At 36.2% G+C, this 23,179-nt stretch overlaps 1 protein-coding gene and 1 long non-coding RNA gene across 5 annotated transcripts in view; one reads left to right on the top strand and one right to left on the bottom strand.

The window, feature by feature from the left end:
- Positions 1-19,208, top strand: part of LOC139958733 (corticotropin-releasing factor receptor 2-like) — a 95,184-nt gene extending 75,976 nt beyond the window's left edge. For all 4 annotated transcript variants that reach the window (XM_071956033.1, XM_071956034.1, XM_071956035.1 and 1 more), the window contains exons 2-12: positions 2,424-2,574; positions 7,647-7,751; positions 8,075-8,166; positions 9,007-9,119; positions 11,257-11,452; positions 13,687-13,843; positions 14,500-14,630; positions 16,180-16,265; positions 16,957-17,095; positions 17,441-17,482; positions 18,120-19,208. In XM_071956033.1, coding sequence (XP_071812134.1) covers positions 2,424-2,574; positions 7,647-7,751; positions 8,075-8,166; positions 9,007-9,119; positions 11,257-11,452; positions 13,687-13,843; positions 14,500-14,630; positions 16,180-16,265; positions 16,957-17,095; positions 17,441-17,482; positions 18,120-18,362 — 1,455 coding nt within the window. In that variant the 3' untranslated portion in view covers positions 18,363-19,208. The remainder of the gene's footprint in view (positions 1-2,423; positions 2,575-7,646; positions 7,752-8,074; positions 8,167-9,006; positions 9,120-11,256; positions 11,453-13,686; positions 13,844-14,499; positions 14,631-16,179; positions 16,266-16,956; positions 17,096-17,440; positions 17,483-18,119) is intronic.
- Positions 1-23,179, bottom strand: part of LOC139958734 (uncharacterized) — a 29,737-nt gene that overhangs the window by 5,211 nt on the left and 1,347 nt on the right. The gene's annotated exons all lie outside the window — the stretch shown is intronic.

The following is a 23,179-nucleotide window of genomic DNA, read 5'->3' on the forward strand; positions in this document are numbered from 1 at the left end:
CGCACCACAACACACCTACAAGTTTGCCTGTTAAATATATTTTTAGTAAGTCGCATGCAAGAAGAGGCTTTCCAAAACTTATCTTCAATGATTTGTTCTTTAATTTACCTAGATGTATAAAACCCTCATCTTAAAACAGAGACGATGCTTGCGATGACTAAAGGACTGCTCAGGTTACTGTATAGGCATGGGTTATATAGATGAAAAACATATACTATAAAATATACACCTTGGCGCCATTTTTTAATACCGCGCCTGATCATAATAATAAAGAACAATTACCCCCACGAGTCTTAAATTAATGTAGGCGGTGCAAATTACACGACCAAATATCCACGTAAAGGTCGTGTTACATGATCAAAACATGTACCATTACTCCGTTCGTCAGCTTTATACCACATAAATTAAAAATAAAGTCGCTCATGATCTTTTCACGTTTAATCTCTAAAGCCTATATCATATTTGATCCTCTGTTTCCAAATGTTTTTTTTTTTTTTCAAAGCAACTGTAACTTTTACATTTACTTTCTCTAATGTGTTATAAGGTGTCAAAACTTGTCTTTTATTTACGATGTAAGTCAGCTAAAACATTGTGTAACCAGAGAACTGGTGTAATCCAATGCACGAATATGTTGCGTAATAAAATAGTCCTGGGGATATGATGATAGCCGACATATTCAGGCTTATGTAACGTAAACATTTATATATATATATATTATATTTTGTTGTTTTTCGTGTGTACAAAATTCATAGATCGATATTTTGAGCATCTGACTTCGATTTCACGTTATTTAAAGGATTGGTCCGTTGTCATACATGTTTATGTTATATGAAAGTGGACAATAAAGGAAACACAATGGTGAAAAAAACTGTTCAAATGTCTTTTTCGGTTAAAGAGATATTCAAGTGTAAAGTTCTATCAGATTGTGTAAAAACTGCTGAATCTGACTAGCTGTGATGTCACATCCTCACATTCCTGAAAAGTCTTTGTTTTTTTTCTCTAAATATTTTGTGAGATTTCATGACTTTCAACCAAAAGATATGTCAGGGGATCTCATATTTGTCAAAGGAAGTATTTGAGATTAAACATCTGAAGAATGTTTGATTATATTATTTTCAAATGGGTTAAAAAATGTAAATAATTTTTAAAGAAATATATTCACAAATGTTAAGGAAGTGAGGATGTGACATCACACCCTCACAATAAGTCTTTCTACACCAGTCGTTTTCAAAGAAATTTTGATATCTTCAAAGTGTCATATCTCCTTAACAGAGCATGCTATCATGGTAGTTTCTTCACTGTTCCTTTCGTCTTTTTGTGCTTTTACATACGAATAGACATGTCAAACACCTGAACCAATCCTTTAAGTACGAAACGCCGTTCCCGCTGGAAGTGGTGTGCCGAATACGGCAAGGCAAGTTTCAAGGACATCTCACATCATATCATGTTTGACTCGTTAAGAACCTCGCAGAACCTCCATAGTTCAAATTAGCGTCAAATCAGTTGGACGTTAATGATGCGTTACAACATCTTACTCAGTATTTTATTATTTTTTAATATATTTTTTGCTAACGTGTTTCCTTACTGAATAAGTGACATTGCCTGCGAAGTACGACACCTGTTTCCTCTGGGCCGACAAATGAATGTATGCGTACGCAGTACATATCGTTATCTGCATGCATAACCCCAAACGGAAGCCCCTACTGTGCTCACTATTATCATCTCCTAAGTATTTTTTGGTTTCCCGAAAGGGAGAACTATGGAGTCACTTTTACCGACCTTGCACAAAATTGTGAGTGAGATCGCGGATTGCAAAGTCGGCAATGACTATACCACGGATCGCAAAGTCAGTAATTACTACTTCGGTTATATTCGTCCAACACTGCAACATACAGAAATGTTGTACTCAAAGCCGAAGCCAGAGTGAATTAATTAGGTCACACACACCCGGAGTCAATGTATGCTAAGTTCTTCAATGTCGCCCTCATTAACTTTCGGAAACATTTCATAATGTAGTTTTGATGATTATTATTTTATTTTTTTTGGGTGGTTTTTCCCGTTCTTCCAGTTAATAGACAATGAGGGTGAAAGCATGCGTATAATGTAGTGAATGCTTTCTGAATTGAATGTTGAATGCTTCTTCGGAGTTCGAGGTATGTCGTTATTGGACTTTGCAATACAATTAGCAACCAGCTTCTGCGACTGGACAACTTGGGCTGGAAGGGGGGTAATAATTTTGTTAAATCGAACTGCTTGGAACCCGATACAATTTATAATTGCATGATATTCCCCCCCCCCCCCTCCCTCCCTCCCCGGTCATCGACTTGCCCATACAAACCCAACCCACTCCAACCCTAAGTTATTTAATTTTTAATTTCTTTGCGAAACGTTAACCCTACTGATATTCTTCTATTTTTCTTCAGAGCGTTGTCGCCGCCAACGACGACGAATACTCGACGATGACGTCATACGTAACTGACGCGCAGCCGTCGGAAAATATTACATTCGATTCTATGTCAGCCTTGAATGAGTATTGTAACTTTACTCATACAAACCATTCATTGATCGAAAGTGGTAAGTAGTTTACGTTACACACCGCTATTATGTATACCATCGTATATCCACCTAAGTATGTCAGGCTTCTCCGTTACAGATAAAGCACGGAGGTAAACACGGTATTACCGGTATACCGATACCGCTATTACAGACTCCTTCTTTATGAGGCGACCACTTCTCTATGCATGGGGCGAGTGGGGCGACCACTTCTTTATGGGGCGAACCCTTCCATATTGGGCATGGTGGACTACCAAATAAAACGGTTGAGAGTCTAACATATATTAATAGGATTTTTCTTCCAAATCCCTTCCTTGAAAGTTATGATTCTAGACTTCTGGGGTATTTACTAGTTTGTGTATGTGTGCATGTTCACACGTGTGTGTGTGGATGACTATATGGGATACTTGTGTGATGTGTATGAGAGGTGACGTATTTTGGAGTGAGGAGGGGAGGGGAAGGGGGGGGGGGGCATTGGCTTTGATTTAGGCTGTCGAACGAGTGTAAATATTAGCCTACATGGCCAATTGGTGCCATAGCCTTAAAGTTACATACAAATGTCACTGCAAATCCCAAATTGTACATTGTCTGTATACATAATCTATGTCATACATAGCCTACACACATGATACAGATATACACTATACCTGTATCTATATCTATGTATGCTAGATTTATACAAACTCAAACCTATGATTATGCAAAAGGTTCGCATATCATGTGCAAATTTCCAACAATCATGAGGCTCCCGTTTGCATAATCGACATCATTAGCTGACAACCGTATAAAGAAAAGAGTTAAAGAAAATATTTATAAGTTTTTTTGGGGGAAAATGGACTAAGCAAAAATGCGTGAAATGAGATTCAGTAAAAAAAAAGAAATATTATGAAATTTCTCAAAATCCCAAATGTATAGCACTTATAGGCCTACATCATAAAAATGTAAGAAAAAGGCAACTTTTAAATCAATTCCAGACTTGTTTTTTTTTGTGGGTTTCCCTCCCGTTTTCCCGATATCAGTTTTAACTGATTTCTTATCAATTGAATTAAAATGGGGGACAGTTAGTGCACGTTTAGTTGATTCTGCGGTATAGTATTACTTTTGATTAGAGGATCGTGCAGATCCGACGAAAAGAAAATATCATGTTTGGAGAGAGAGAGAAAATCGTTGTATAATTTAAACCGTCGATGGGGCTTTTGTACCCTCGTACAGTACATGTCGCACTCTCGCAACCTGTAATGGTAAACTCTTTTTTTTAACGTTTGTATAGCCTATATGAGTTGCTTTTTAGTTGCGTAAATATTAATGTTCAACTCAGAATTAGGACAGGGTTATCTCCCAAGCCAGAAAAAAATATATAAGGCTCATTACGTATCACGAAAAAGAAGTAATAATATACTATGTTATAGTACTTTATTTGTCCAACAATTTGTAAAGTTTTACTTATCACCAGTTTAACCTTCAAATTGACAAGTAAAAGATTTAAAGGAAGGCTTCTGATTCACTCCTGCAATATTCATAATTATGAGGCAAAATATAAATCATAACATAACCTATAAGCCTATGTTGAAGTTTAAATGATAAATTTTAGTCATAGATTGTAGCCCTTTCGTATATATATATATATATATATATATATATATATATATATATATATATATATATATACCCGAAACGTCGTGTTTCTTTTCTTTATCATTAGCACTAGCAAACTTTACTATTTTTCTACTAGAATTCTCAGTGCTACGCAGAACATTGCCTATATATATAATATATATATATATATATATAAATTTATATACTATGTATATAACTGAAGGAAAATCCATTGTAAAAACTTCCAGCCTTCACCGGGATTCGAACCCCGGCCTCCCGCTTTGTACGCAGACACACTAACCAACTAGGCTATGGACGCTGATTGTATGTCCAGAGGTTCGAAACCGGTAAATAAGGTCGTGATTTCATTGTAGGCGTTTGTTACCTGATATCGAACAATACTAGTTCTGTTTTTGGTGACATATTTTGCCTTACTCTAGAGATCAAACATGGTGCTAACCAACTCGAAAATATTTGTTGTCAAAATATAGAGATAGAACGCGCCTTTCATTGGCCCTGTTGGCTTTCCATATACGCACGTTACATGTGGGTCAGCGTCGTATGCCTCCCACCGAAATCAACCCCAAACACTTTCAACGATCCATAACCTGCGAAATTAAAGGCGGACTTTTTTTTCAGAAAGAGATTATAAATTCATACTCCATCTGAAATTATACTTAATAATGATTGATGACTTCGTACAGCTGCCAAAAGATTTCTAGGGATTAGAGGTTGAAACTTTCTGTTGAATATATTTATAGAAACTAAACAAACAAAAAACAGATCCTTGCTTGCTTGTTGCTTTATCTTTCTTATTATTATTAGTTCTTCCAATGTCAACATTTTTATTTTTTTTTGGCAAATATTTCGAAATATTTCCTTCTTTCCAAATGCCTAGTTAACTGGAAACTATGAGTAGATCACTTCGATATCATTGGATATTATTCCTTAGAACTTTATGAAAAATCAAACAAATATTCATGATGTTCTAAGAATGACCTTTCCCCGTGTTTACGGAATCATTTTATTACCGTCTTACAATACGTTTGATAATCTTTCACTTCTGGAATAACCCTGAAATTGGGAAAACATTGTAAACACGCTATCTCAAGGAGGGAATCATGCATGGGCAGACCTCATCTTTGGTGTGTAGGAGTACCACATTGTGTAAAAGAAGCCTACTGTTTTTGGTGGAGGGCAAAGGTCATTAGGGGTCATCAGAGGTCAAATCTTGAATCCCTTGTAAACATGTACAGCACCATCACTATAAATTTCGTCAGATTCATGACGAAAACTGCTCATGTTACATCATCGAAACCACAATGCATTTTTGCATTCTGGTTTACATTTCTTTCTTGCTTTCTGTCTTTTTATTCAAACCTGCAGCGAAAACACTGTTAAAAATGTAAACTATTTCGCATAATTACACGAAAGAAAGGAAATAGTAGTAGTCAAAAACAGGTCAATGAAGAATATTAAACTAAACAAAGAACTTGATTATAGGCCTATATATGTTATTACAATAGACGAATTAAACTTGCAGTTTTATTCGACAGTGTCTTCGTGCTTTCATTTTCTTTTTTTTTTTGCTTCATTTATATTGGCTCTTTGAGCTCGCTTTGTGACATTTATAATTGTTGAGACTGATTATAAATACATAACTCTTCTTTGATTACTTCCTGAAGTATATCAATTTAGGACCATGTCTAGACTTATGTGTTGATGATGGCAACTCGGTATTACCATTACAAAAAGAAAGTGCATGCTACTATAGGGTGTCTTGCTTTGACCTTCATGGGAACGTCTTCTTATACCTTGGCGCGCGCAAATAAAAGTGTCAACTAAGTTCCATCCACCTTAGTGGGTTCATGGAGGTAAACCTCCATTGGATGATGGTGGGTTCAAGAACCTTATTGGTTTTGTGTTAATAGGTAGTTCAAAGGTCATTTCAGATCAATAGCGATCAAACCTCCAAATACATTGTCAACATGATTGGCTTAACTTGAATATTTTAAACTAGAATGAAACGCACTTCATATGTTGGTCTACATATAAAAGAAAAAAAACTTTAAAAAAGTAGCTAAAATGATTTATAAAAAATTAGATAAGAAGTTAGGTAATATATTTCATGTGATTCGAAAAGAAAAAAAATATATAAAGAGATTTGATATAAAGATTATGTTTACCTTATTGATGTTAATTAAAAGAAGGTTTCATGTTTCATTCATTGGTTTACATGTATATTGTTTTACATGAAGTTTAGAAGAACATTTTTTTTATTATGTCGTATTATCATTTAGACAAAACCCGGATTAACATTTAGACTGATACTTAGGGGTTATCATAATAATAAATTCCGTCATAACAGTCTATTCTAAATATATTTTAAAGGTGAATAACTTTTAAAAGTGGAACAACAGGACTCGCATTTGCCTCTTTGTTTTGGACGATATGACATATCAAACGCTAAACATTTGGCCTAAAGTCATCCATAACTTGACACTTTTCTTCCCATTTTATTTCGGAATTCTAGCCTCTATCTGTAAGATTACTGTAACATGTCGTCCGTGCACCTTATAGAAATACCTTTAATTTAGAAGGTCCCCATTTCTAAAAGATTCGACCAATCCATAAGAATTGTTTACATTTGAAATTGAATGGCTACTGAAAGTTTATACTCCTATCACAATGCTAATATTTGTTGATTCAATTGACAAAATTTTCAGTTCGGCATTATAAAGAACGTGATGAATTTGTCACAAGTTAGAAGACGAACACTTCAAGCAAGTCACGGATTCAGTAACAAGAGAAACAAATCTGATGACTTTAAGTTGAATTAACAATACAAAGTTATTCTTCATCAGTTTGATTGTGTGCAAATATTAATGTGTTTAGGAGCGTTTTTTCGCGATAATATTCCCAATGTAATACGCACCAACGAATACATATAATAAATAATATAGTAACCTATATATGAATGGATGAGTTTCTAACTGACAGCATATTAAGTTTGTATTCCTTTATTAATAAATTTATATGTACGTGTGTGTTTGTAAATGTATAAAGTGGCAGGGCGTGCGGAGAGGGCTTAGGGGAATCTCGCCCTCAGTTTTGTGACAAACCTCAAAGTATCCCGCTTCATAAATTGGAAGAGCCCCCCTTTTTTTTGTTATTATAAAAATAAACAAAATTAAAGAGCACACTGTGGTTTCAAATCAATTAAAAGTTTCCCTTTAATAGAAAACATTCCAATACTGGAATTTGTGTTGCAAAGTTTTGCGGTAAATTTGTAATATCCTCCCTCAAAACACGGTCACATGTCCCACTGCTTCTCGAAGTTTTTGCTCCGCCTTCCTCCTTCCACCTCCCCCTCCACCCCTCCCTCCACCGGATTGTAACTCTCTCCCGTCTTCCCAATGTGAGGGCGGGAATAAATTTAAATTCACAGAAAACAGTTTCCCATGTCTTTACGTTCGTTTTAATTCCTCTCATCACAGGGTTACGATATTGTTCAGCCCAACATGATAGCATACTTTGCTGGCCACCGACCAAAGTAGGTGAAACTGCGAGTCTTACATGTCCCAATTACAACGGCTATACGGGTGAGTTTGATACCAATATATTATGGAGGATCTACTCATCGATCCGAGACATTAGAAAATGTTTGACATGACCCAAAAGGGTATTGTGGAGGACGTGGGGGGGGGGGGGAGGGGATACCTGTGTTTCATGGGAGGGAAGTGAAAGTATTTCGTTTTTCATCATGACGACGCAACATATCTATTTGCAAAGGAATTAATTGTTTCTTATCTCGTCTTCTCTTTCAAAAGAAATTTACAAACATTTGTTTTATTTGTACATAACACTTGAAAATGGAAATAAAATAAAAACTTGAAAATTATTTTTTTTTTACTTAACTTGTCAGATGGTGTCAAAGCTTTCAAAGACTGTGAAATGCATGGAGAATGGAAGGCTTTTTCAAACTATTCGGAGTGTCTTCGAGAATGGAAAGTACCGGTAAGAATGCGTGTATCTTGTGTTGGGGATTTTCTTTTGGGGGGTGGGTGAAGGGGGCGTGGAGGGATCCTGAGGGGTTAACTGTTTGCTGTTGATCCAATATAATGCGCTGCAAGAAAAAAAAATGCAGTTTTATTAACCCGACCGACAGTCGAGTTAATTTCAATATTCAAATATATGATAAACAAAAAGTCGGGAATTGAAAAGACTCCCCCCCCCCCCACCGCCAAAAAAGTGGCAGGTGGGACTCTTAGATTGCCATTAATTGGCTACAACTATAAAATATATATTGTTTGAGCGAAGATTTTCTTGATGCAATCCAACGTAACAATTACTTGGTTTATTAACTTTATTTCAATAAAAATTTTTTTATCTGTTTTAGGCATGTTGAGTTGGTTTTGACTATTTTATGTTGATGTTATTCAATGCTCTAAAATTCCCATAACAATGTATTTTATTTCATTATTACAAATAATTAAGTAAAAGTACAAAAAGTTGTGTCAGTTTTTGTTTCCATTCGCAGTTGCTGAATAAATACTTAATGGAATGTGTCTAGGCGACGAAATATTAAGAATCGATTCATTTATTAAAAAAAATTAATAACAAATTTTTAAATTGGTTAAATTGCCCGTTCGCTAATCTACCGGTGAGTAAATAGGCCTGATATATATATGGGGGGGGGGGGGCGGGGCGGGTGTCTTTTTTTTTCTGTGGCCTCATCTTGAGTTATCCCCGACGGAAGAAATATGTGGCCTTACCCCAAAATTCATAATTAATTTCTCATGATGCTTTGGAAAATTAATTTAACTTTGTGTTTTGTTTTTCTTCCCCTTCCTTTAGGATATTTCAAGTTCGTCATCGGTGGGTCTGAAGTTACGATATGTCTATTTATTCGGTGGAACATTATCTCTAGTGTTCCTCATCATCGCCTTGTTCATATTCTGTTACTTTAAGTAAGTCCCATTTATACAACTCATTAAATCCTCTGCAGTGGGGGATTAACATGCACTTAAACTTCCAATCAGTTTTCACCATCTGAGCTTCAAGGGGTCAACAGGTTATCTCAAATGGGCACGAACTGGCTGAAGCGGTCAAAGATTATTTCAAATGGCGGGAAAATTGGCCACTTTCTTAAAAATAATTCACAGTGTATAAATAGTGTCATGTAACTCTCACCATTTATTAAAGGGATTATTAGCTCAAAAATTGGTAAAAATGTGTTTATATTTCAGACAGGTAGACTGATGTTGCTGGATATTGAAACATTCTATACTTTAAAATCCTTATGGGCTGACTTCACATGGTTGATGGCCACAAATTTGAAGATGAAAAAATATATGAAATTTAATACTTTCTTCCAAGGTCTGTCCTTCATTAGACTGTCATTTTTAAAATTCATAAGTGCTACAAAAAAAACGTATAGCTAGTAGGAATACCTTTCCTGTCGACAATTTATATTACTCCATCTGCATTAAGATCGGTTAAATTATTCATAAAAAAAAAATATCGAAGAAGCAAAATTAGCTGAAACGATATAGGCCTACGGTTCTTGCTTACATGCTCTATATATGCCTGATATATAAGAGTGGGTAGGTTTATCGCGTTGATAGTATAGAAGTATACCTACCTGTGTTTCTTAAACGCAAATTTAAAAATTGCTTGGAAGTTACTAACACAGTCTTCTCTGGCTATTTTCCATTAAGACAAAAGTGAAAGTATATATACGGTACGCGGTGTACCTTTAATGTTGCCTTTGGCTAAGATCAGGTTGTCGATCACCTCCGTTCCCTTTTAAGGGGGCTCATGCTATACTGTAATTGATATAATTACGCTTTACACCCCTCCCCCCCACGCACATACACATCCAGGGGCGGGGAGGGGCATGCATCAGCCACCCACTGACAGACAGAATATTACAAAATTCTTACTGTGTAGGCAACAGTTCACAAGTACATAACATAATATATGCGGTACAACCTAAGCAATCAATATTCTTCCACATTCTTCCAAAACAACGCCATCATTTTGCTTCTAAGCCCCGTCCGTTTAACTAAAAAAATGCTCAAAGGGGGGAGTGGTGTCCCCTCCCCTAACACCGCTGCCCTGGATGGCTTAACATCATAGCCTTCCCTTCCCCGCCTCCAGTGCAAGAAGGCCCATGCTTTATAACACCATCTTGATCACAAGGTCAAATTTATAAATGCCACGATACCAGCGCTGAGAGTGCATTTAGAAGGTGGGGCTGGTGGGCATTGAACTTGTTTCGCGCTCTTGTCGTTGTAGGCTCTCTCTTGCCTACAAAAAAAGTAACTTATATGCCTGCACAGTTCATTTTCAGCAAAAAAACTAAAACTAAATGACATGTTTACGTTATAGAGAAAGTATTCAGTGTCCGATAGAACATTCAGTTAAACGTCATTCTTCGATTACAGAACAGAAACATTGCATTATAGGCCTACTAAGGAATAAATAAAAAGTAGATATAGTGAAAAGACCCCCATGGTATGAGTACGAGGACAAGCCCCGCAACACGAGCAGGGGGAAGTTATGTTGTACTTTAACATGGTGCAGTTCACACGGAAATAAATAGGATCGCATAATTATACTCCCGTCGAATGCTTCATTAACTTATTTGAATTTTACTTTTCTTTCATATAATTCTTCCTCGATATTTCATTTTCCAATTACTTGGATATTTCCATTTCAAAGCATCTGTTGTACAATTATTGGGGGTCGCAGTCACTTCCACAAATTAGATTAAAACAATGTGTTACATCATAATGATCTCTGGAGGACCACAAAATACATCACAAAGGGGGCGGAGGGGGGAAGGGCTAGGGGTGTAGCAGTATCGTCCTATAGAGGGTCACCGGTCTAGACTTCCTTACTGAAGTCAACTTACTGGACAATGAACTCGAGTCCATTTTCGTGGATACATTTACTTCAATATGTTTTTTTCTTCACATATAAAATGGGTGACCCCCGGTCTCTGGTTCCATAGGATTATTGATTGATTCATTTGATTGATTGATTGATTCATTTGATTGATTGATTGATTGGTTTTTGGTATTTATGTTTTCAACTTTTCAGATCGCTTCAGTGTACTAGGATATCCATACACAAGAATCTGATCGTGTCGTTTATCCTGAGGTACATCTGTATGTTGATTATCCTTCAGCCTCTACTCGCCACAGATTATGACGTCACGATCAACTACCAAACAGCTGACGTAGAAAACAATTCTTACTTGGGGATTAATTCGAACGGAGATCCATTTGACAATTTTGTAAGTTCAGTAAAAAAAAAAAAAAGTTAATAACTTTTCGGGTTATCGTAATCTAGATCATTTTAGATTAATTTAAACCATTAATATGACTGATTTGCATGAAAAAAATATTCGAACCAGACGCGAAAGATCTGCCATAAATACACGTTCCACTCGTGCATGTTCCCTTACCCCTACCTCTATCCCCTTACCCTTTCCCCTACACCTCCGCATTCCATAGTACTTAGTGTTATATGCGTAGCTATATAACATGGAAAGGTATGTCGGAATTATTTACAATATTTATAGACTAGCCTATCACTTTTAGAAATAATATTTAAAAAAAATGAAGAGTTTTGGTCGAAAGATACCATTCCATGTCTCCTCTGTCTGTATTTTCCTCTATGTATCTGTATGTCTGTCCGGTTAATATTTTATAATATAAGTTTCATGTTCATTAATTTGCCCGATTTATCACATGTGGCATTTAGTAAAGTTAGGAGACCCTTTTACTCAATAATATCTCCGTTAACTTGTGTATAACTTATACTTTATCAAACTCACTTTTCTTCTTGAACTGAAGAAGAAAAAGAAAACGTGTACAATTGATAAATTGAAACGACTGCCTTCAACTACTTATGGGCAGTTGCTTGAAAAGATAAACATCCTACGCACCTCAAACTTAAGATACGGCTTGACGATTATGAGTTGTTTGACGGCCTCTCTGGCATTTTTTTTGGCATTTATTTATTCATAGTTACTTTTTAAGAGCATCTACGCGTAAAAGACTTCAGAATGTCTGGTTTCTTGAGGCATTATAAGCCCAGAAGTCCGTTATCGTTTTAGAATTATGTTTGGTCTGTTACATCTTACAAAAAAAAGACGTTCGTATGTATACATAAAGGCCAACGGTAAAGAAAACCTTTGCCCATCCCCCGCCACCGCCCCCAAGAAAAAAAATATATATATACATATAAATAAATTTGAATATTTCGATGCGGCAACGTTAAGTGTTTTTCTAAAATGTTCAGCTTCGTAGACACGATTTTTGCTGAAATGCTTCCTATTTGCCTGAAATCTTACATATATATGTACAGTATATATATATATATATATATATATATATATATATATCTATTTTAACGGTGAATTGCTTAACATCTTTTTTATTCGAATCTTGACTTTTAGTAGAATAAAAATCGTGCTTTGTTACGTTTTCCCTTTAAGCACGACACCGGAATAAGCCAGCTTCTTTCAATGACATTCATTTTTTAAAAATAACAAAGGAAAGATATTTTCTTTTTTATTTAACCGTAAAAAATCTTAAAGTATCCTTTTATGCTTTTATCCGACCAAAATGACAAAAAAAAACGAAATGTCCCCAAGAGCGCTAAATCTTAAAAGAATTCATAGCACGTTAATTTTTATGTACTTGCTAATGAAAGATTTTCTAGGACCCCATCGCTTTGGAATAAATTGGAATAAATCTCGCAATTCTATAAAAAAAAAATTGTCAAGGACTTCTGGCAACTTTTTATTTCTGGTTGATCTTGTCCGGAGGCAGTGAGGACAGTCATGCTCAAGAATGTTAATAAGGGTATGATAAATATATATAATATTATCCATAAAGCGTTTTCCTAAAGGGATAAATAGAGTCATGAAAGTAGTTAAACGTTGGCTTAATAGGAACCTGCAACTTAAAATTGCAGCATTGTGATGTCATTAAACTGATTTCAAAAGTTGAATGTCCCGACCGACCGACGTTTCCAGATGGACTCATCTAACTTTACCGTATAAGCAGGTGTAGAGGGAGGGAAAGGGGGAGAGGGGGGTGTGGGAGGTGCAACCTGATATTCATCTTGCGAGCCATCCTGGTAAGGGCCAAACATTTTAATGATGTATCTATACTCCATATGTGAATAAAAATGGAAATTGCATTATCGAAAATAAAATATTGAAAAAAGTTCTACATACGCGCTGTCCATCTGTTGTATGCATAGCATTTCATCCTACATTATTCTTTACTCATAGTTTCCGCTCTCTTAATTAACTCCAGACGAAGGGTTGTAACCTCTAACAACCCCCCTCCCCCACCCTTTCACCATGCATTTTTATAAGTCAAACTAAATGCCCTGTTCTAGGCATTATAAACTTTCCAGCCAACCGCTTTGATTTTTTTTTTAATTTTTTTTTTTTTTAAATTTTTTATTAAAACTCTTTGTAATTTTGTTTTTCATTTTCTGTTCAATTTGAAGCCCGTATTTTGCCGGTTGATATTCACACTGTACGAATACTACTCGATGGCTAACATATTTTGGATGTTCGTGGAGGGTCTGTATCTGACGTCACGAATTGCTGTTGCAGTGTTCAGTACAGATTCCAATATGAAGCTGTACATGTTTATTGGATGGGGTAAGTTTTACTGGACAGTACAACAGAACGTGTGTGTGCGTATGTGTGTGTGTGTGTGCGTTTGTTTTGCTATCTGACCGAGGACTTGAACAAAAAAATTTCAGGTCCTCGGTTGTGATTTCTAAAGAATCACCACGTCCTCGGAAGAATTCTATTGTATGGGGTATTGTTAAAGTTAGGGTACGTGGATTTGAACAATGGAATATACAATGGGGTCCTCGGTCTGAAGGAAACACAAACATGTGTGTGCGTAGGTGTGTGTAACTTCTCTGCTTGTGAGACAGATAACTACTAACTGTTAAGTTTTAAAGGAACGCTTACAAAGTCAATTAAGTGTCGCATACCTAACTTGATTGGTAAAAAAAAAAACAGTAATCTGCAGTAAACATTGGCGAAAAATTCATACCTTTTTTAATGTCGGCTCACATTAATGTTAAACCCATGTTAACCACTTAAAGGCATTATTTGCTCAAAACTAGAAAACCTGGTGTATAGAATGTTAACATAATGTTCTTAAATAAATTCTGTTGGCTTGATGTTATTCGTTTTTTTTTTCATTGTTGGAGAGAATTAAGGAGGGTTCGAATAGATAATGCGTGCTTCTGTTATATTCTGTTCTATTAAAATCTGTTTGAAATTTTCAATTTTTCTCACAGTTTCTCCTACTTTTTTCGTTATCATCTGGGCAATGTTCATGCATATCCACGACAGTAAAAGCTGTTGGAGGGATGCTAGCTCATTGGACTATATTTGGATTGTAAGAGGACCGGTCATCCTTGCCATACTTGTAAGTAGTGTCAGGAAACTTCTCTTACTTCTGAAATGTAGAGCGAGGTAAATGTTCCATAAATAGTTCATATTAATATGAGACGTCAAGTGCTGTATGGGAATATCGAAATACATATCAGCATATTAAAAAGACTTATATGTATAGGGTTTCAAACTTTGAAACTCATGGAAGGAACAAAAAACAAACAAAAACAAAAACCATTGGCAAGGCCAAGACCCGATTTTTTTTTTTTTAGTTTAGTTTTTCACTATTTAATGGCGCTAGTTTTGAACATATTGGCGCGCTATAGGTTTGTTAAGTACGCATTGACGCTATTGACGCATTGACGTTTGTTAAGCACGCATAACCACGCATTGACGCTATATGTTTCATGTCAAACGTATCAATATAGAGGTTGCGATCTGAACATGACAACAATTAATATCAGCATATTCCACAAGCTTTTCAAATAAGTTAGAAGAGGTGTCAGACTGTTACCGTGGTAACATCAGAAATTTTTCTACATTTTTTTGGCACACGATGCCGACGCTCTTCGGAGTAAGAAAGTTCCTTTTTGAAAGCAAGCTGCGAATGAAGATATGTTTATTCGACCACTGCCGCTTCGAAGGGTGTGAGATTCCATTTCGATATTTTTAATGGAACGCTTGACTCGCCGTATCCATGTCTATTTGATACAACAGACTACGCTTACAAGCACTTTATACTTCTTTAACTCAAAGCCAAAAAATGTTCAGAAAATGATACATACATTAAAACAATATATATTTTGCAAAACTGACACAGAAAACTTTGAAAAAAGATAGGCCTATGCTGTAACTTTTAAAAGCTTATGACTTAAACAAGTTTATCTAACCGATCTTGCGGATCGATAACTGACTGACAATTTGACCTTCTATTCCCAATTAAATTAAATTCGATCTGGATAATTGAATCTCAATCACCTGATGTGACCCTTTAAACCTCTTTTAATTAATTACCAGAGAAATATCTACCAACTCAGAGGTATAAAATTACAGTTTGGAAAAACCCTACGAAAGCAAACACAACATGTCACAACATCACCGACAGTTAGACATAAAACGGTAGAATTAGGCATTCTCCCGATATTCGAAATTATTTCAGAATATTTTCGGCAGAATTTATTTCTAAAATTCTATAACATTTCCCGGTTCATTTGCTTGACTATTCAAAATTCATTTTAGTAAACTTTTGGACATTTCTTCCGGATTGCATTTACATGTGATAAAAAATGAAAAATTAATGTCTCTGGGAGGACGGCAGTTTAAGATTTTGTTATGATTTTTTTTTTATTTAATTAATTTTTTTCTCCTTGATTAATCTACATGTGGTGAAAACTCTGTGTGTTCATAGATAAATAGAAATCTAATTTTGAAAAAAATGAGCGTTTCTGAACAATCAGGTTCTAATTTACTAACATATGAAAATATTTAATTTGCATGTATCAATATTATAAGTAAGGATACTAGAACGCAATATTTACTTAAAAGCTGTAATAAGCTTTGCTTATATGCCTTGCTTTTTTCAGATAAATACCCTTTTCTTAATTAACATCGTTCGGATCTTGGTAACAAAGCTCAGAGCATCCAACACTGTAGAGACGGCTCAACTAAGGTAAGTTACTCCTAAGTTATGCATTCGTTTTTGATTCGCACAAGAAACCTACGTGTGGTCCATCCAATAAAGTCAGAGTGGAGGGGGGGGGGGGGGGTGGTGGGGAGCACGTGTCTCAAAAGTTGGGGAAAGGTATCTGTGTAGTCTCTCGTCATTTTCTTATCAGCCGCCCTCGCAAACGCCACTCCCCCCCCCCTTATTGTTTGTCATTCAATCCTAGATTAGCTCATTCAGTCCGATATAGTCATCCGCATTCCTATAACGGCAAATAGATGGCGCTATATGTTTTTGCATGTGAAGGACAGACAAATTTTAACAACTGGTGTTCCACTAAACTAGGATCGCTTGTTACGGTTGCAGTGCAAGTTCTTTGTGTTGTTAGCCTATTACCGTTTGGTTGCCATTCACCTTTCTGTTATAGTTTGCCCATTCACTATTAAGATAGGTATCCTCAGGGCTACAATGGTAAATAGATGGCGCTATGTATTTTTCATGTGAAGGACAAACAAATATTCAATTGGCGTTCCATAGACCAGGTTCGCTTGGTTGCGACTGTAAAAGTTGTGTCGTCATGTTTAGACAGAAACTGTGGGAACTTTGTGGAAACGAATACTTAATATTACTAACACCCATACCATATTTACATATTTTACATAAAATAATAATAATTCTTACCTATTATCAATTACAGGAAATCGGTGAGGGCTGTGGTTGTCTTATTTCCACTTCTGGGTTTGACAAATCTCATCTATTTCTGGCCGGTTCCAAGCGAGGACGGTACGTCAGAGGACATTCACGACATAGTCAACGCTGTCTTATTGTCCTCACAGGTAAGTGGAGTAGGATATATAGATAGTATAAGTAAGTGTGTAGTCATGGCAAGGAAGAAGAACTTGGGACCTCGGTATAGAAATTAAACTCTCATCCAGTTTGGCATCTTTAAGGATTACTTGGCGATACAGATCTTGACAAAGTACCTAAAATGTTTCCTTCGTTACTTCCACCACCACCTTTCTTTACAGCTTCCAACAACTTTCTTTACCCTCTTGGCCGATTTAGCGTACCTACCCTTCCCTCCTCTACCCATCTCCTCCACCTTCCCTTCTTGCCTCTTACTAAACTATGTATCCCTAGACAATGTTTGACATTCTGTTACTACTTCCTTTCCTCTACAGGGAATATTTGTGGCTGTCATCTACTGTTTTCTTAACACGGAGGTAAGTTACGTACAAGACTATCTCCATGGAAGCAAAATATTGACTTAGAGTCTGGATAAGTGTTGACCGTAGACAAAGGATCGAACACAGAGCTCACGATTTCAATCTCAAACTAAAGAACCACATTTCTAGGGTAAAAAAAAAACGAAATTTGATCCGGTTCGAACATTCAATTTTGCTGACAGGCAGACTACCCCTTAATATCTGAACACATTGGGAAATGTTTACTCTCTCCAACTGGCGACGACGAGGCACAAATACTGTAATTCGTTTGCTTGTAAGAGGAGCATTTCAAAGTTGCATGCCTTCCTCAATAATACCCGATGCACATTAATTACAATTACTCAATTTTATTGGTTGCACGTTGGTTGAATCAATTAATATTACCGCGGCTTCTTCCTAGCAAGTAAGTAAGTAGCAGATTTGGTCAGTTATAAATCTAACGACATCGATTCTGGAAGCTTCTGGCTCGAGCCCCGTTCGCGAAGCGTCCGCATCGAAAGTGACGTCACGTATCTCTCACGGACTTGAATGATCCGTTAAGTCCGTAAAGTAGGATACAAATTTCCTGACTAATTCGAAGAACAAATATCACATGACTTAACGTTTTCTTTTCTATATTCTTTTCAATTTTCAGGTGAGGAAAGCTATCAAAAGAAGATTGAACGCCAGTTTCGATGAATATTCCAAACGCACCACACGAAGAACGACAAACACGAATGGTAACTCATACGGCGTTCCAACAACGACGGATACTGTGGTGGCAGTATCATACCGCCGGAGTATCCAGGACCCATATACCACCACAGTTGACCACCTGCAAGAACTGAAACCATTCCGAGATGAGATGTCGAATAATCATGATAGCAGATTGCCGTAGAAGTTATCCAGAATCGGCTAGTTTGTAGAATCATATAGCAAACGCAAATGTCAACAGACTGCCCGCTACCTTCCGCATACACCGCTATTACATTAATGGGCGCATTCAGTCGGAATAACATTGTCATTATATCAGCGAATATTCACATCTTTTACCGCCGATATTTAACAGGTTGGAATGTTTTGTCAACATTGAAATCGTTTGTTGATAAGCTATACTCCAACAGCAAAGATGAATAGAAACTCCCATACGTATATTTAGACTTAAACATCATTCGTTTGTACAAAGAGTGTGAGGTTACACACGTTAATATTGACGCATCCAACAGATCTAAAGTCGATGTTCCAATGTGTTCTGAACATGCGCAGTAGGTTTGTCATGACGTTTCGCGTGACGTTTGTGGGGAACTGCTATACACAGCTTTAGTAGGGTTATTTATATCCACGCACTATAGTTTGTATGCCTGGGTTACGTGAACTTGCAAGACAGTTAAATGACTGAGACTTAAATTGCTTGATTAAATTAAGTAAAGAAAGTTTTGTGTTCAAACTGAAATGTAAAAAAAAAACGAAAAACAAAACAAAACAACAATAGATTTTCATAGTGAAAGGCGTTTCAAAACTGCTGTACATATTATATTGATGCATGAAATGCCGAGACGCCCAGTGTTCTCAATCGGAATTGATCACAGAGGCCCGGGAGGGTACCGTTCTTTTCATATGGATTGCTATTGGTCGAAGTTCTGGAGACTTGGTCCGGAAACTGAAGCATTTTCAAGCACTTCTTGTTCCCTCGTAGCTATTTTCAAGTACAGGAATACTTGTCAGAGGAGAGGAATTTTAACATTGATTGTTGGAATAGATTTGTTTCTTTAGCAAACTTTTGGAGGTTTGGGGACATCTATACCCCCCCCCCCCCCACCACACACACACCCCACGTCGCTCCTACGCCCATGAGTTAGTGGCAGATATTCCGTATACAGTCGTTAGACTCGTTGTATTGGAGAACAATGGAAGAACAATGAAATAGAAACATTGACATGTTAATTGTTATGATGAAACGTTGTAGTGGTAGTTTGACAACTCAATTAACCATATATCATAGGATATAAATATATAAGCGACTGTTAACTAAGACTAACGTTATAGGTCATGACCTTGATCATCATGGTCAATGAAGCAGACATGTTCTTCTGTGTTTATATATGATTCTTCATTCCGCGATTTCTCTTTTAAAGCAAACTTTGGCCAAAGAAGAAACCATCTTATCGACCAAATCCTGATTTGTTTTTCTCTGTTTCAAAACAATATAGCATATTCTCTTTTTCTATAGAAAAATGAAGTTTGATTTTTAGATACATATTTAACATAATGAGTATATACATATGAAGGACTTTCTTCATACTTAAATGTTTGATCATTTCATATACTCAGATTATATTGTGTACATAAGCGCTGCGACATAAAAACATGGAAATTGTACCAAATGAATGTTTCCTGCAAAGTTTAACTTCAAATTTCAATGCTTAAATGTTACTCTGCGTGAATCGTCGCCTTCTTCTTATATACTCTTCGGTGGACGAAAAACGTTACATCCACGAACTATCTAGACAAGAAAAAAAACACTTCAAATTGCCACCAGGAAAAACAATATAGTCAGCATATGACTGACAAATGTAGTGGCGTGACCATAGCAACGGTATGAATATTCATGACTTTAAGAACCTCCGATGTTATACGTCATACGGTTCAGATGACATACTTAAATGGAGGGGGCTATTCATCATCGAATTTGTGCTTTCAGCGATTTTGACACGGAAGTTTGGAGCAGTGATGTACAAATTTTGATTGATACAGGCGGGGATTGTTTCCATTCTAAACGAATGTGTGCCATAAGCGATGCCGAACCTACTGTTGCACTATCAAGGTCCATTACAACAGAAATACAATTAATGGAAATCCGTTGAAAGTTTACCATCTCTGATCGTTTTCACCAATTTCACTGGATGTTTGTTCATTTGGGATGAACAATATTTAAGCGAATCTAGCATATATTTAAAACTTTATGAATCCTTTTACCTATCACTGATTCTGATTATTGATTTTGATTTTGACTTTCAAGTCAAAATTCATACAACTCTCAAGTGTAAATGGAAGCGGATGTGCCTACCGTGGGAACAGTTTGGAATATTGGCATTTCGTGCAAGTGTTTGTTTATTCTTGGCAACGATAGAGATTAATTTATTTAAATATGTCCTTGCAAGAGAACTTTTTTTAAATATGAAAGGTTACGGTATGATCATTCGATGGTATTATTTCAATGTCACTTGTGGAAATACTATTTATGACTAAGGCGAAACTTTTATACTGTGAATATTGAGAAACAGAGTTCATTGGAAGGATAATGTATATTCATCGAACCTAAAATGAATATTCAATCCCCAAAAGCGTCATTGTTATCATGAAATCGCATTATTATGGAGATCTTTTCCATGCTTTGTTGCAACTAGTCAGAACTATTGTTATTATAATGATAATGTGACGTATAAGTCACTTCTGATAAGATGATTGGCTGCTCGTCGAATGACGTCACAAGAAGTAATAGCTGGAAAGCTTTACCGTATCCAGGGACCAATTGGGAATTCAAAACCATTTATTTGAAAAATGACCTTATATTATAATCCTATTTACAGAGATAAATAACTAAATAAGGAATTTGTTTAAATCTATGTAGACTATTCGATGTAATAGTACTTGAATTCATGAAAACAAAATTAATTTAATAAAGCTCAGAAATAAGTAAATAGACTTTCTTGGATGTGCAAAAGTTCTTCCAGAGTTGTTTCATGTATCAAAACATTCCGAAAGGACACAGCAGATACTGTTATTAAAGTTGTTTCGTGAATATTAATCTGAAAAGGGAGGAATGGGGTGCGGTAGGTGGGTGGGGGAGTAGGGGTGGGGTATTGTGGTTTGGAATCTAACGACATTGTTATATTCCATTGTTGAAATCCTTCGCATGTGGTTCTTATGTGCTTGATGTTTAAACTTTCTATACAGTGTATGATGGGAACTTAATACTGGCATATACTATACAGCTCAGCATATTACATCTAAGATTAATCATTATATTTATTATGAAAACATAAAATGTTGTTATTATAGTTAACTTAAAGATTCCTAACGGGGACGATGAACAATTATACCAGAAACTTGACTTCGAATGTATGCAAATGAAACAGAAACACATCATATATAAAATATTAAATTTCTATCGCACAAACTTCTCTGTATTTTATGTTTAATTTTATTAAGCGTTTAATAAGTCACAGATTGGTTGTAACTACATAGTCAACTAGTTACATTATTAAGCGTTTAATAAGTCACAATTTTAGGTGTATCAGATTGGTTGTAACTACACATACAACTAGTTTAGATTATTGAGCGTTTAATAAGTCACAGTTTTAGGTGTATCTGATTGGTTGTAACTACACATGCGACTAGTTTAGATTATTGAGCGTTTAATAAGTCACAGTTTTAGGTGTATCTGATTGGTTGTAACTACACAGACGACTAGTTTAGATTATTCAGCGTTTAACAGTCACAGTTTTAGGTGTATCGAATTGGTTGTAACTACACAGACAACTAATTAGATTAAAACTGTGACGTATCCGAGTATGATCACGTGACCACGGTGGATTGACCCAAAACCGATTAACCGACTCGGGAGCGTCACGCCGCTGTGTCCGAGGCGAGGAACACGCCGCCATGTTGAGCCTGTCAAAGGTATCCTATATCCGAATCGAACTAGTTTCATCCGGGCGCAAAATGTTCTGCTTGTACCAAGGCCCAAGCGCCGCAGGTCGGTTGACTGGGCCGGTTGCAGTTTTAAGCCGACAACCGCCTCTGAGTATTGACTATGACGTGATTCGATTTGAATTATGCAACGTTACACTCAAACTCAAGATACAGTTTAGCACGGTTTATGCAAAGCCCTTCCTAGCTGTACTTCTAGCCGGATTAAAGTATTGAAAATTGTAGGAAAATAGGCCTACATATTGCAAATTATAGGGAAGTACTGAAAGTGCGGTAGGGGTGGAGGGAGTGGGGGGGGGGTGAGGTTTGAAGGGAAAGCCCCGGAACGTTGACATAAATGTACATTATTTAAAATTTAAATATCGATCAAGTTTTCAACGAACTTCAAAGTGTGAGGCGATATTTGCTTAAGTAGTGTAAATATATTAGACATGCTATACATAACAAAAAAGAAAGAAATATATGTACTTTGAAAGAATAAATCATATTTATAAACTGTAAGCCAAAATTAATATTTTATGTACAGTGTATAAATGTTTTCTGTATTGCAGCTTATAACATAAAACAAGTTTGTAATTGTTCTGTAAAAGCAAACGAAATTTACACTCTTTTTTTTTAATTCCAAAAAGAGTGAAGATTTACTCTTTGAGAGTGTTCTGCCATGTATGATCTCTATTTTAGAGGAATGTTTTTTTTTTTTGGTGTGAAGCCACTCTTTGGTAAGAGTGAAATTTACCCCTAAAACAGAATGAATATTCTGGACGCTCTAAAAGAGTGAAATCTCACTCTTTGGAATTTAGAGCGCATAGACTGCCATAGCCAACGAACAATAACAGTGGTAACGTATTCAATGGAATTGTACAGAAAGACGATGTTTGTAAAAACAGTGACTTGAATTATTTACATAAAGTTGTTGGTTAATAGCTGGTTACATGTAGGCCTAATTTTTGTTGCGACTATCTGGGCCCCAAAAGAAGTCCGGGCCCATATTTTGCGCCGGGT

The sequence above is a fragment of the Apostichopus japonicus genome, chromosome 18, assembly GCF_037975245.1.
Source record: "Apostichopus japonicus isolate 1M-3 chromosome 18, ASM3797524v1, whole genome shotgun sequence".
NCBI classification, from domain to species: Eukaryota; Metazoa; Echinodermata; class Holothuroidea; order Aspidochirotida; family Stichopodidae; genus Apostichopus; species Apostichopus japonicus.